The sequence below is a fragment of the Drosophila biarmipes genome, chromosome 3R (genome assembly GCF_025231255.1).
Source record: "Drosophila biarmipes strain raj3 chromosome 3R, RU_DBia_V1.1, whole genome shotgun sequence".
NCBI lineage: Eukaryota > Metazoa > Arthropoda > Insecta > Diptera > Drosophilidae > Drosophila > Drosophila biarmipes.
Genome location: NC_066616.1, coordinates 16,848,540 through 16,862,652, shown reverse-complemented (window position 1 = coordinate 16,862,652; position 14,113 = coordinate 16,848,540). Strand labels below are relative to the sequence as shown.

General features: G+C 44.0%; 3 protein-coding genes across 4 annotated transcripts; 2 read left to right on the top strand and 1 right to left on the bottom strand.

Annotated features, from left to right (window-relative positions):
* The first annotated feature begins 242 nt into the window (after positions 1-242).
* LOC108032112 (putative tRNA (cytidine(32)/guanosine(34)-2'-O)-methyltransferase 1) lies at positions 243-1,382 on the top strand. Its single transcript, XM_017105945.3, has 3 exons — positions 243-439; positions 502-1,184; positions 1,246-1,382. Exons 1-3 carry the CDS (start codon positions 319-321, stop codon positions 1,348-1,350), a joined length of 909 nt encoding a protein of 302 aa, XP_016961434.1. The 5' UTR covers positions 243-318; the 3' UTR covers positions 1,351-1,382.
* LOC108032111 (uncharacterized) lies at positions 1,194-2,645 on the bottom strand. Of its 2 annotated transcripts, XM_017105943.3 has the most exons (3): positions 2,156-2,645; positions 1,498-2,094; positions 1,194-1,293 (listed from the first exon to the last, which is right to left on the bottom strand). In XM_017105943.3, the coding sequence occupies exons 1-2, from the start codon at positions 2,537-2,539 to the stop codon at positions 1,528-1,530; spliced, it is 951 nt and encodes a 316-aa protein (XP_016961432.1). In that variant the 5' UTR covers positions 2,540-2,645; the 3' UTR covers positions 1,194-1,293; positions 1,498-1,527. The 2 variants fall into 2 exon arrangements, with proteins under 2 accessions (XP_016961432.1, XP_016961431.1); XM_017105942.3 differs by having other exon boundaries at positions 1,194-2,094.
* Positions 2,646-3,186: 541 nt separating this feature from the next.
* LOC108031776 (protein PAT1 homolog 1) lies at positions 3,187-8,152 on the top strand. The gene is made up of 5 exons (XM_017105485.3): positions 3,187-3,311; positions 3,495-4,272; positions 4,606-6,143; positions 6,236-6,481; positions 6,537-8,152. Exons 1-5 carry the CDS (start codon positions 3,273-3,275, stop codon positions 6,813-6,815), a joined length of 2,880 nt encoding a protein of 959 aa, XP_016960974.1. The 5' UTR covers positions 3,187-3,272; the 3' UTR covers positions 6,816-8,152.
* Positions 8,153-14,113: the final 5,961 nt, after the last annotated feature.

Genomic DNA, 14,113 nt, shown 5'->3' with positions numbered 1-14,113 from the left:
CTAAATGCTTTAAATTTAAAAAAATGTTCTAGTTTAAGAATATCGTTGAATATTTATTTTGTTCTTTTAAGAGTTTGAGAGCTAAAAGTCCTTATTATGCATTTTTTTCGAACCCTTTGCTTTTCTGATTTTTAAAGTGTATTAAGTTAAGTATACAAATAATTTGTATAAAAGAAGAACTAACAAAAAATATAAATCTTAGGAATTTAGTGTAATACCCCAAATAGCACACGAGAACCAGTTCCGCCACAGATCATCCCTAATATTTCCTCCCGGCATGGACGATACCTTCAGATATCCAGAAAAAAAAAGATAAAAATGGGAAAAACATCAAAGGACAAACGTGATATATACTATCGACAGGCCAAGGAGGAGGGCTGGAGGGCCAGGAGTGCCTTCAAGTTGCTCCACGTGGACGAGGCCTATGGAATTTTAAATGGTAGGTGTTATACGGCCTTCAACTCTCACTCTAATTGGTAATTTGAACCCGCCTCTAACCAGGTGTCCAGCGTGCCGTGGATCTGTGTGCTGCTCCAGGGAGCTGGTCCCAGGTGCTCTCCCGCAAGCTGTACGATCCCTGTCAAACGGACGACGAGAAGGCCGCCGTAAAGATCATAGCCGTGGATCTGCAGGCCATGGCTCCCATCCGTGGAATAATCCAGCTGCAGGGAGATATCACCAAGCAGTCGACCGCAGAAGCCATCATCGGGCACTTTGGCGGCGATGAGAAGGCACAGCTGGTGGTCTGCGATGGAGCGCCCGATGTCACTGGTGTCCATGAAATGGATGAGTACATGCAGCACCAGTTGCTGGTGGCTGCCCTAAGCATTGCCACCTGTGTGCTGGAAACTGGCGGCACTTTTGTGGCCAAGATCTTCAAGGGCAATGCCACCGGGCTTCTGAGCTCCCAAATGCAGATATTCTTCAAGAAATTCGACATCTACAAGCCGCCAAGCTCGCGTCCCTCAAGCATCGAAGCGTTTGTGGTGTGCTCGGACTTCTGCCTGCCCGCCGGCTACATTCCGCAGGTTATCAACCCGGCGAGAGATGATATCCGCCTGCTGGCACAGAAAACAGGATCCGATGTTAACCGTCGGCTAGTTCCCTTCATTGCTTGCGGGGATTTGAACGGGCTTAGTGATGCTGATGAGGGTAAATCCGCCACATCGGAAGATCCAAAATCGGTAAGTAACTTAGTCTATACATTGCTCCAACTTTTTATTAACCATTTTGTTCCCCTTTCAGGATGTGGAATATGTTTACGATGCTGTCATGAGCGATGCATCTTATCCCCTGGAATTCAAAGAAATATTAAAGGAAGTATATGATGATCAGTTACAAATCAGCTAAATGTCACTAGAAATAAAACTTAAGGATGCTAATTTAATTTGTATATTAAGTGTTCAAATGGGGACAGGCAAGTTTAAAAGCGATAGAATTAGACAACACTTTAATGGAATACTTAATTTATTTAATGATAAGGTTTCTTATACTAACGATTTATTAATTGATGGTATGTGAATTGCGTCATTTCAGCGACAGCTTTCGCTGCTCTATTTCCAAGAGTTTCTTTTTCAATTCTATTTTCTCGGCCATTAGTTGTTCGATGGCCAGGTGGTGACGCTTGTCCTCGTACAGCTTCTGCTTGTACAGGACGAAGAACTCATTGAGAGCGAAATGGGCGCTATTGGCGGCATCATGGACCATGCTAATCTTGTCCAGCAGCGTTGCCTGCTCATCCGCCACACGACTGCCGGCCAAAGCAGCCCGCTTGCTGGACTGCAGGAAGAGGGGGTCTATGTCTGCTTTGGTGTCCTCCGGCTCGTAAACGAACTCGGCGGTGTTCTGGAGGGCACCAGTATCTTCTTCCGGTACCACGTCCTCCACATCGTCCACGTCGAACTCCGTGTTGGAGTGCTCGTGCATTTCATCGTCGTCGGAGACCTTCATAATTATTTGACTAACATCCTCGTTTAGGCGACACAAGGTGGCTATTGTTTCCTCCGACGAACTGAGGCTGGTGCCGAAGGGAACGTTGTGCAGCTCATTATTTTCCACCTTCTTCAGGATGAATCGCTTCCAGTCCTTCAGGGCCTGAGAATGAAATAAACTTTTTAAATAGGCGGACAAATGGAAGAGGTTGGAGTGAACCGACTCTTTTCCAGGTGCCCACATCCTTGCGCGGAGGCCCGTGTCGATTGAGGTCGGAGGTCAGCTCCTCCCACAGCGACTCCATGTCGCCGCGCGTTTCCCACGTCGGATTCTGCAGCAAGCGCGGGTGCTTCTTCACGAACTCCAGCATTATGAGCTCCTGCGTCTGGTTGCGCGGCTTGGCCCTGTTTCGGTCCAGGGTACTGCTCTGGTATTTGTAGTTGCTGGCCCGGCCCAGTCCCGCCGTGGGATGCATTCTGTTCATGTGCTTGCTCAGGTTTGTGGTGGTCGTCTTGTAGGAGAGCTTCGCCTTGCAGATGTTGCACAGCGCATACGTGTCGTCCACCGCCCGGAAGAAGCACCAAATCTCGCTGGTCTTTCGCTTCATCTTGCCCGCTCAATCTCGTTAACTTGCTGGAAAGGTTATTTTGGAAATACAAATGAAAAACAGCATCGGTGTTGCGTCCGAAGCGATAACTCAAGAACCAGTAATTTAGAGATGCGCTGGCGGCAGCTGGTTCCGATTTGAATCTCGGAACCGGTTCGAAATATCGATTGCACTGATAAGGTAAATCGCAATGGTAGTAATATTAACTTATTTAAAAAATAAGCAAATATAATTTAATTTATACCAATATATCTTGTTAAATCAATTTTAATTGAAAATTCACTTTTGCTTTGTAAAATAATAGCATTTTCTTACACTTAATTTAATAATGCTTTTTAAATGAAGTACAGCCATCCAAGGTCAAATAACTGACAGTCCCCTAAAGTTTTATGCATTTATCTCAAAATCTTGTTTTTAGAATGAAAATATATTTGGTCAAATAAAATACTACCTATCTAACTAATGGTATTTAGGTAATCAAAGCTATTCACTCATGGCTTATAGTAATTAATTTAATTTACTATATTATGGAATAGACGATAACAATTATCGATAGTCAGCCAGCAACCACGTACGCCGCTGTGGTCACACTGTAGAGGTGGAAAACGTTAGCGATGTCTTGAAAACATCGATAACACCGATGGTATCATCGATGTCTCTTCATCTCTAGTGAGGTGACAACTTGTCACTGACAAGTCATGATAATTTTTTGTAAAGCAATAGATTTATCGCCATGGATGACTCTTTTTTCGGCTTTGACACAAATCTACCGGTAAGCAGCGATCCCGGCACCGCGCCAGGGGACTTGGGGCAAGCGGGGCCGCCATGGAACAGGCGATGCGCGACGCACACTTTAACTTTTCACTCGGCAATGGCAAAGAAGGGGGCATCGAAGGCCACCGGGGGCAACAAAATGTGCGGATTTCTAATTTCCCTGCCTTAAATGTTTCCCCAGGACGATGACGGTGGCGACGGACGCATCGGCGAGGCGGAATACGATGCCCTCAATGACGAGACCTTCGGATCGGCGATAAATGGCGACTGGGAGGAGGCCCACGAGACGATGGTGCGGCTGGGCGGGAATGGTGAGAGGGTGCGCAAGCGGCCCACAGAGTCCAGTGGGAGTACGGATTTCCCCGATCACGGCAACGGCGCCTTCCTGCGGCATCCCAATCCGCTCTCCTCGGCGCCCTCGTCCAGCGGCTCTACTCCGGCCCCGTTCAATGCCCCCTTCCGGCAGTCGCGGCACATCGGCGACTCGGATCTGGAGCTGAACCTCTCCTCGATGAAGCTGGACGACGTGGATCTGTCTACGTTTACCGGCGACAGCGAGGCCAGTGGCCTGAGCAATCGGATTAACCTGGACTCGGGCGTCTGGGGTTCGCAGCCGTTTCCCAACAACCAGCATTTGTTCCGGGAGCCCATGCGCAGCGCCTTTAAGCCGCAACAGCAGCAACAACAACCACTTAATCTTCAACAAATGAAACCTCCGACGGAGGCGAATGCCAACTTTCCACTGCCTCCGCAGGGTTTCTCCAAGATCACGACCCTCGAGGACATAGAACGCAAAATGTTCGATGACTTCAGCCTGGGCAACAGGCAGCAGGTCGCCACGCCGACCATGTTGCAGCAACAGCAGTTGCAGCAGCAGCAACTGCAGCAACACCAACTGCAGCAGCAGAAACAACAGTCGCAGCAGCAGCAGCCGCCGCCTCAGCAAGCGCAGCACAAGGGTGAGCCAGAATCCACTTTTTCTAGTGGCAAGCGATTCGGATTCCGGTTATCACTTTCCTAGTTGATTTTTTTTTTACCGAGAATAAGGTATTAAAAATAGAACGCAAGAAACGGTCAAGCTTTACTTGGTTGAATAATCGTTCAATAGTTTGGCTTATAATGACATTGAAGCAAGTAAAGTACTTCCGATGTTATAGTAAGAGACAAACTTTTAATTGGAGGGAATTGATAAAACGGAAGCCAAGTAATAATATAAGATAAGATGTTTACAAGCGACATGAAAGGGATTTCCATGATTTCAAAATCTGACACTTTCAAACCCCTCGTTACAGCACCCCCTGGCTTCATGGGAACGCCGCAGACCTCTCCACCCAGGCCAAATTTGGGTTTTCCCGGTCCCCATCCACTGCCCGAGCTACTGCCCACTCCGCCATCGCAACAACAACTGAACGGCATGGGAGGCAACCGAGTGCCGCCCGGGTTTATTTACCCGCCTGGTCTGCCCGGTAATATACCGCAAATGCCGCAGCATCCGCTTATGCCGCAGCACATGCCGCCGAACTTTCCACTGCCCGGCGGCAACCAGCGATCATTACCCAATCCGCACGCCCTGCCCACGGCTCTAAACAATTTTGCCATGCATCCCAGCTTCAATGCGATGCGAGCGGCTGGCCTGCACCCGGCGGCCTTTATGCAACCACCCCATCCGCACCAGATGCAACCACCGCGAATGCCGCCACACCCGCTGCAGGCGGCCACCAGTCTACTAGGTCAGCAGCCACCGAACTCCATGTACAACATGTTCAACATGCGACTGGTGCAAGAGATCCAGCAGAACCATCCGTTGCTCCAGCAAGCGGCCGTGGTGCGCCAGATGCAGCAGAGCCGAGCCGGCTCCGTGGCCAGCGATCGCCAGAAGACCCAGATGCAACAGCAGCAACAGGGACGACGACCAGATGGGACAGGGAACTATCCGCTGGAGGAGTACGACGAGTACGCCAATCTCATGAGCACTCGTGACAAGCACTGGCTGATCGGAATCCAGCTATCCCAGCTGAACACGGACACGCCGTACATTGACGACTACTACTACACGGTCTTCAGGGAGCGCAAGGCCCAGCAGAACGGCCAGATGCGCAACAGCCAGGCGCACAAGGACAACCAGCTGAACCATCCGCTCACCCAGCCACGCGGACATGCGCAGCTCATTCTAGTACAACTGGGCAACAAGAATGGCACTCGTAACGGACACGGACGCGAACGTCGCAACTCGGAGAACGCCAACAGCACGGCAGGCAGCACGAACAATGGGTCAGGTGGCAACAACAACAACCTGACGGGGTATATATTCTCGCCGCTGAAGTTCGAGAACTCCCTGGGCAAGCTGCAGTACGGCAGTGTGACCGCGCCGCGGAAGATCATCGATGCCGACATTATGAATGAATCGACTGCCGGTGCAGATGCCAATGCAACTTCCTCTTCCACGAGTTCGACCCCGCTGCCCACTTCAGCGAGCCATGATGTTAATCCCAGCAGCATGCGCAAGTCGCGTCACATTCTGCTACTGATCGAGACGCTGTATCGCTATCTGCTGAAGCTCGAGGATTTGGAGAGCCCCGAGGTGATGGCCACCATCGAGCTGAAAAAAAAGAAGGAAGCCGAACGCATAGCAGCCCTCGAGCAGCTAGAAATGGCCAACAAAACGCCCGAGGAGCGGGCCGCCGAAGCCGCCAATCCACAGACCATGAATCCGCAGCTGAGGAACAAATTCAACTATGAGGTAGAGACGAACGCTGCGCTGGTCAACAAATTGAAGGCTGGTTTGCCATTCGACAAGGTGGTGTCCATGATGCATGTGCGCAAGGGAAAGGTGAGTTCTTGTCTTATTGGATTTTAAATCTTATTTTTAAATATAAAATCTTAAATATTATTATTTACAATATTTAATTGTTTTCCAATCAGATACTTCTCCGTCGCATAATGCCCTTCATTGCGGATCAAAACATTCGCTGGGTAGTATGGAGCGGTGTCTTCTGCTCCCTGCAGACAGTGGTCAAAAAGGACAAGGACGACGTTGAAGGAATCCTGTACGCACTCTACCCAGAGTTCAAGAAGCACATAAACAAGGCCACTTTCGAGATCTTAGTGACCATATCAGCTGGCATTACGCTGAACGACAAGAAACTGACTGGAATCTTCTGCAGTCGCGTATGTTAACCTAATTTGTTGTTGTAAGCCGACACAATAACCATTGCACTTCTAGTTTGGAATCCTTTCGCTGGTTGCCCTGATACTTCGTGCCGAAGAAATATACGTTTCCCGAAGTGACTCGACTCTCAGCGAGGAGAACAGGCAAAAATGGCGGGAATTCTTGGCTCAGGTGGCATCCTGCCTCAACCGCACTATTCAAAACCAGACCATCTCGGCAGCCATTGAGTCGGATGCGATTCAACCGCTTATGGACCACTTTGAACGGTTTAAAGATCTAAAGCTCGATGCCCTCTTAGCATTAATAACCGAAGCCAGGCATCAAATTGATTAGGTTGCTTTGAGAGATTTTCTTTTCCTTCGATTGAGGCGTTTCAAATAATTGTGAAATTATGTAGCCGAGTTCGCATTGCTTTACTCAATTACGCATATGTTGGTATAAATTATGTATCCAATACTTACATATGTACGACCGTGTTTATTTTTATACATTCTACACAAAAACTATTGCTACAGGGTATACAAATCTCACACTGAAATTGAGAAAGTACTCAGCCGTCAATAAATTTTGATAATAGTTTGTTAGAAACGTTCTTTTATCCAAAATTGTGTGCACTGTTCAAGAAAGGTAGAGAGAGGCATGTTTTATAAATAATAAAATATCAAATGGTAGGTTTTGCTCATTGTACATACTTATATCATTTTGTATTGATAAGGAGTACTTTTCCGGCATTTTCTGTAGAGATTTATATAAAGAATAATCCACATCCACCCTATAATTGTAAATTAACATTCTGGTAATTTTATTTTATTTTTTTGTCATCGAACAACTGGGCTTTCACTGTAACTTGTACCCGCATTAAGAAGGGCATATAATAACTACGTTTAAAAATTGTAAGCACCGATATATATGCGCGACACATGCATACTCATTTAAACGTGCAACTATAAATATCCATTTGTTGTTTGGTATTTGTAAATATCGGTAATATACACTTTTTACTATAATACATTTTGGGTTTCATTGAATCAAATTTGTGCAAGACCCATTAAAAAAGATAATCGAGACATTCAGCATAAATGTGTACTAAATAATTAGCACTGTGAGAGATGCAGCCGGAAGCGTGTTTATTATAACAAAATGATCAAAATTGTGATACATTTTGACTTTTAAACTTTAACGAAAATCCGACGGTCGGAATGAATTAGTTTAACACACACAACACATAAAATTTGAAATTAGAAAAACTGCAATTTTCATTTTACTTCTGTAACACAACGGAGAGATATTTGTTGTAAGAATCCGTTGTGGAGCATTTTAATTTTATCTCGTTTTTTAATTTAATCGACACTATCATTTCAATGTTGTTTTTAAGTATTTTTTATTGAAATTCGTGTTCTGTATCTAAGCGGAATTCAACTCGATTGCAAGACTTTTGCATACACTTCAAAAAACTGTGCTTTTTAAGCAAGGAACAGTCAAAATACAATAGCTGTTTAAGAATGCAAACGCATATACAATAATTATTGTAGTTTAATTTGTATGAATCACCTGGCAAACACTTCAAACATTTAACATATGTTCGCAGAATGAAAAAAAAGATTTTAAAACTGAAATAATTTCAAGGAGTATAATAAATAAAACATACCATTTCACAGAACACACCGAAACCATATCGTACTATTTATTGGGGTTTTTTTTTAATTTAAGATTAATTAATAGAAAATAAATAAGCAGATTGCTAGACTTTATGTACATTTAAAATGAAGCGATTTTCCTAACTCTGTTCAATCCCATTGGGAATGATTACTCTCCTTTCTATTGTACCAATTATGATTATAATTTCATTTCTATAAACAATTATGCTTAGAGTGGGGGCCATCCCATCGACATGAGCGGAGACCGTGTTTTGTGTCTGTCTGTGTTTTGTTTTTGGCGCAGAATCAAGCGTCGAAGAGTCGGCAGTTGCCTGTCCGTAAGGGACATTTTGTTGTGCGGAGGCGCCAAAGTGCGTAACAAGTGGCGGCGGCGCGCTCGGGAATTGTTGCAAATTTCTGAGTTGGCGACGCCAACCACTGGCGACGGTCACCAAGACGACAACTTGTCGGCAGCAGTCGCAGTCCACGTCCGCCCAGCGCGAAGGGATGCGAGGCGAAGCCCACGCACCCATGCCCACCCCACGGGGAGCAGCTAGCATGCGGTGCACTCGGAGAAACAGTGGGGTACTATTACATGTACTTAATACTTAACACGTCTTCAAAACATTGGAATTATATTTGAAATTTGTTTTTAATATTTCAGAATCACACAGAAACTGACCCTGATCAATTTTGTAATCTGTTAGCGGTCCGAAATGATGGGTATTTAAGGTTTCGAACAATTTTTGACCAAGTTACAGTAAGAAAAGTTAAAAGAAAATATCGATTTTTGGCCAAAAAAAATGTTCATTTTCCACCGAAAACAATCACTATTTTGGTAGAAACAAGAAAAGTAATGGCCCAAAAGTGGAATGTAATACCTTGTTGAACTCGTAATAAAATTTCCAATAAATTGGCATTCACCCCTGAAATATTTTATTTTTGACCGATTTTCGCAAAAGAAGACTTGTAATAAAGTAAAAATTTGAGAATTTTTTTAGTTTTTGGAATCAGTCAGATAATAACAGCGATCAATTATCTGGCTTATTAGCTGTCCAAAACAGTGTGTCTTTTAGGTTTCTGACAAATTTTAACCAAGTTACACCTAAAAAGGTAAACAAAAATATCGGTTTTGGCCAAAACCATAAGTATTAATTTTCAACGCAAAATAATTAGTTTTTTGGGAGAAACAATAAAAGTAATGAAGAAAAAATTGAATGTCATATCTTGTTGAACTCGTAATCAATTTTGACCAATGGTCAACGAAAATTTTGGTTATTAAGTAGGAAAGTAGCGACTAACTCTAGATTTCTTAGTATGAACTTTTCAAGCAGTTTCTTGAAAGCTGTTCTGACCAAACTCATTCTGTTTCTCCCAGTGCACCCAAAGGCTAGACTTAGACAGACGATTGCGGCGACCAGTCGCCCGTCGTTGCTTCTTCGGCGACAGCGACAATGGCACGACGACAAGCAGGACGACAGGACCAGGAGCAAGGCAGACAGTGCCGCAGTTCTGGGCAGGAGCAGGACCCAGCGGATGCGGATACGCAGAACTTTGATTTGCGAACGGGCCAAGTGTGCGCCACTGGGCGCCGCCATTATTGCCATTGCCACCAATTGGCGCGCCAAACGCCGCTGCTCTCACAATTAGATGCGAAAATAGCCGGCGCGTCGATGATGACGAGTTATTGTCGCGTCTATCTGGTCGTTGTTTTTGTTGACAACGCCGCGGTCGGTTCGATTCCACGGGGGCAGGAGGGTATCATCTTTTCTAATCCATAACCAGTAAAACTCAAATATGAGTGTCTCCAACTGATCCTTTTACAAAATCCTGTTGATCGGAGTTAGGACGACCATGAGGTCCTTTACTTAGTTGTATCCCCTAAAATATTAAGTTACCCATATTGATTAAATATTTTTACATTTTGTTAAAAAAATTACTCATACGTAAGGTTGCCAAAACTTCACTATATTTATTATATATTCAATTTTCCGTACCCAATGGCAGTTATTTTGAAACATACTATTCTCAAAAGGCATATATGATCTAGTTAACTGGTCGTATGAGTAATATTTTAGGCTTTTGAAGAGGTTTAAAGTTTTCTTTTGTGCGGTTAACTAATTAAAAATCGGATTTTAAGGACCTTAAACCCAACTGGTCGTGTGTATTTTTAAGTTTTTTTGGCTATGCAGATAAGCTATTAAGGAGGGGTTTTTTCATACCCCAAAGATTCCTTCAGCGAAACTTACAAGATCCGCCCAGACATACCAGCTTGCGGTTCGACCTCGTTGCATTCGATTTAACCACTTAATTGCCGGTTAATGAGGGTCGGTGTCTTGATTTCTCCGCTGGCTGCCAATAGGTTGACGGGGTCGTGCCGACTTTCCCATCGCAGTGTCTGCGTCTAGGGCTCGCTGTGCGGTTTAGGCCAACTTCGGCCGCCAGTCGCCATCGTAGCCGTCGCCGGCAGCCAACATTGGAAAAACGAAATGGCGCGCAGATAGGTTTCGTTTCAGCTTAGACACCAGTGCGACTAGACCAGACGCCTAGTGACGCCAACTAAAAATTTATGTACTTACTCCGTCGTGTTTTTTGCAGTCCCCAATTTCTTTCAATTTAATACGATTTCTTATTCCGGCAGGGGGACTCTTAATAATTCGCACATGTAATATTCAAGATGAACTCGGTTAGATTGCTAGGGATAACTAATTAATTTGTGATTTATTAGGGGGAACTTCTTTATAATTAATTAAAACAAGATCATTCTTATAAATATTTCATATGTTTTTAGGCAAACAAGTTGTCATAAAGTTTCTTATTACTTAAAGATACAATTTTCCTACACAATACACATGTTAATTTTTTCTAACTATAAGATTATACTATAATATGATGGACATTAACATGTTGGGAACAATAAAAGCTCCTTCTCAAGTTGCCGCTGAGTCCGGTAGCCAAAAACCAAAACAAACAAAAACCAAAACATCCCAGCCCGCCACAAAAAAGGATGGCAAAGACAATAAACTCGAATGTCCACAGCGACATACATCTGCATACTGCATGAATGGCTGGCGGGGATTGGCAGTGAGTCAGAGGAGCGAAGGACGAAGGACTAGTGGCGTCGGCGTCCAAGGAGGTGGACCGACTGACTCGTAAGCTCGATTCAGTTTCAGACGGCGGCGGCGACGGCGCCTTGTCCCAATGATTCCTCCGTGCGGCCGCCGCCGGCGAGTCCGCTTCCACATCCGAATCGCTGCGCAGTGGTCGCAGTCGCCGGAGTCGCCAGTGCGCACCAAACCGGCGGAGCCGAGTCCTCGCCTATAAAAGGACGAGTCCTGCCACGACCGGCGCTTAGTTGGCTTAGAAATGCGCCACAGGACACTTCCGCCCCAATCGCGTCTCTCGAATGTAATCGCGCGCCATCCAAAACAAACTTTCGAAAGGAAAAATTTACAAACATTTGCTAAGAAATCGGGAAATGACCAAATATCCAGGAGGTAAGCCACATTACCCCGGATTAAGTTGTATGTTTAACTAAGTGAATGTGAGGAACTTACTTTTCAAAAAGAAATCACAGAGTATCCTTCTTAACTCAAGGACTAAATAGGAATAAGCAATAGTAAAGTTATAAAATAATAAGAAAGCTTGCAGAAAATATATAAAAATATTTTACGGTAAGGGGGACTGTGTTTCCAAGTGTTTCCAAGTTAAATAAAAAACAACCTCAAACAATAAACAATTTTAAAAGATTTATCACAAGATTTTCCTGAATAAAAGATTTATCACAAGATTTTCCTGAATAAAAGAAATCTAAACCAATCAATACTTTAGTAACTCCAAAACTAGCTTAAAGTAAAGAGAAACTAATTCAACAAAACCATCTCACTGATATATAATTTTGAATCTATAGTAAAGATATAAATAGTTAAGAGAGTTTTAAAACAGGTAAGTCGATTTGGCATTCAAGAGCTCAAAGGCCAGACAAATTCTTCCGACTTCAAGGGACACACGCTACTCAGATTTATCTTCTTTGAATGAACTCTCGAAAATTAGCTTATGAAACTCAAAACCAAGGGTAGAGGAGACAGCACTGGGAATATCAATGAACAAAAAAGGCTGGAGCTCGTTAAGGGGCAATCAAATCCCAAAGAATTGCACAGGATAAGGAGATGATGGAACGATGCCAAACTGGTTTTCAGGTCTGCCAGGAATTTCGTCAGCTCCGGGGTTTTCAGAGGAAGTCTGCCGCTGATAGTGGATTGCAGCAGAATCGCGAAGAATGCGAGCGAGGAGTTCTCAAGGATGGGTGACCACCCAAGTGGGCCCCTGTCAACTGAACAATCACTCAGACATAACAGAAGGTCGGCAGGACAAGTACCATTACAGCTTATTAACTTAATCTGACAAGATTGTGGGAAATTTTTAATATGAAGTAGCTGAGGCTTGACCTTTTGTTTGTAGATCAACCGCCCTTTCGAGATTAGTTTTCGCTAGCAAACACCGATCTTCCGAGAATTCTTCGGATAGCAAATTAGGAGAACATTCTGAATGGACCAAATTCCACAGGTTTGGTCGGCATTTAAAAAAGCCGAATCGGAAACCTGATACTTTCCCAACATGCCAACGCGTAAACAGCCGAGCTAGTTAAGATTTCATAGATGACCATCTACTATATCACCGAAACCATATACCATACCCCTTCCCACACACAAAACACATATTTATGCTAATCCACGTTGTGCATTTGTTTAAATGGGGATGACGTCAGCCCTATAAAGGTACTCTCTTTAGTTAGGCACGTGTAATATTAACCTGATCGTCTAATCTGTGATATAATATACAAGCGATTGAAGACATGAAAATACACTGTGTAATCGGATTTTTTGATCAACACCATAGGGATCTTCATTTAGAAGATAATTCAAATCAAATAAGAGATTATATACCATCTGCATTAAATTAATGACTTTTTTAAAAATATATATTAAACTTAATTCTCTAAAAATTCCAAATGTGAATTAACTACATCTCAGGTAGTGTCACATTTTAACGTTTCTTTAATTAAAAGTTTTTTCTTTTTTAATTTTCTAAGAAAGCAGTTAAAATGGCTAAATAATTGGGGGTCTTTAAGTGAGACGCGTTCTGGGACGTTGCTCCTTGCTGTCGTATTATTTGTTTAGCATTTGCGGAATGTCTTTTGGCTCATAAGAAAATAATGTATTCAAACTCCTGCCGTCCTTTCCGGAGGTAATACCAACCTCAAGACCCCTCCGCAAGTCAGGGGCCCGACTCTCGCTTATTTAACGCTCACGACGCGATCAAATTCCTGCTGCCAAGATCGGCGGTTGCCGTCGCCGGTTCCACTCCACAAGTGGCCTGTGTTCCCTGTTCCCGACCTGTTATTATCGTAATGACGGGAGCCTATTTGCTTTTGTGTTTTCGAGTCGTCCAAACGAGAGACAATTATGTATTTCAGCTGGAACTGACGAACCAGGGTTCCTGCTGGAGCGTCTGCTCGGCACTGCGAGAAAGTTTGGCTCCTGAATTTAAGGCTAAAACAACGCTCTTGTTTTGGTCTATCGGTATATTTTAGAAAAATCAAATATATATTTATTTTTAAATAACTTAAATGTTTCTGATCGTTTGAGGTAAAATAAAAATATACATTTTTAGGAAATATCTTGATCTGCTCTTCAAGATAGTATACTCTTAAATACTCTTAGTCTTTCACCTTTTTGTTCATATCTTATCGAATTTCTCTCAGTGTGGTCCTCGGTCCTCAGTGCGCTTCTTAAGTGTGTGTCGGTGTGTGTAGGCACGCTGCAGGGCGCCAGTTTGTATGGGCGTGTGTTTGTCCGTATGTTTGGGCAGACATGGGCAAGGCAATGCAACTGATATGCCCTTGATCACAACCATTCATCACATTTTGCGGCAACATTGACCGCGCTAAATGTCGAAGTTGCTTCCCCAGGTTCTCCGCTCTCGAATGCATCG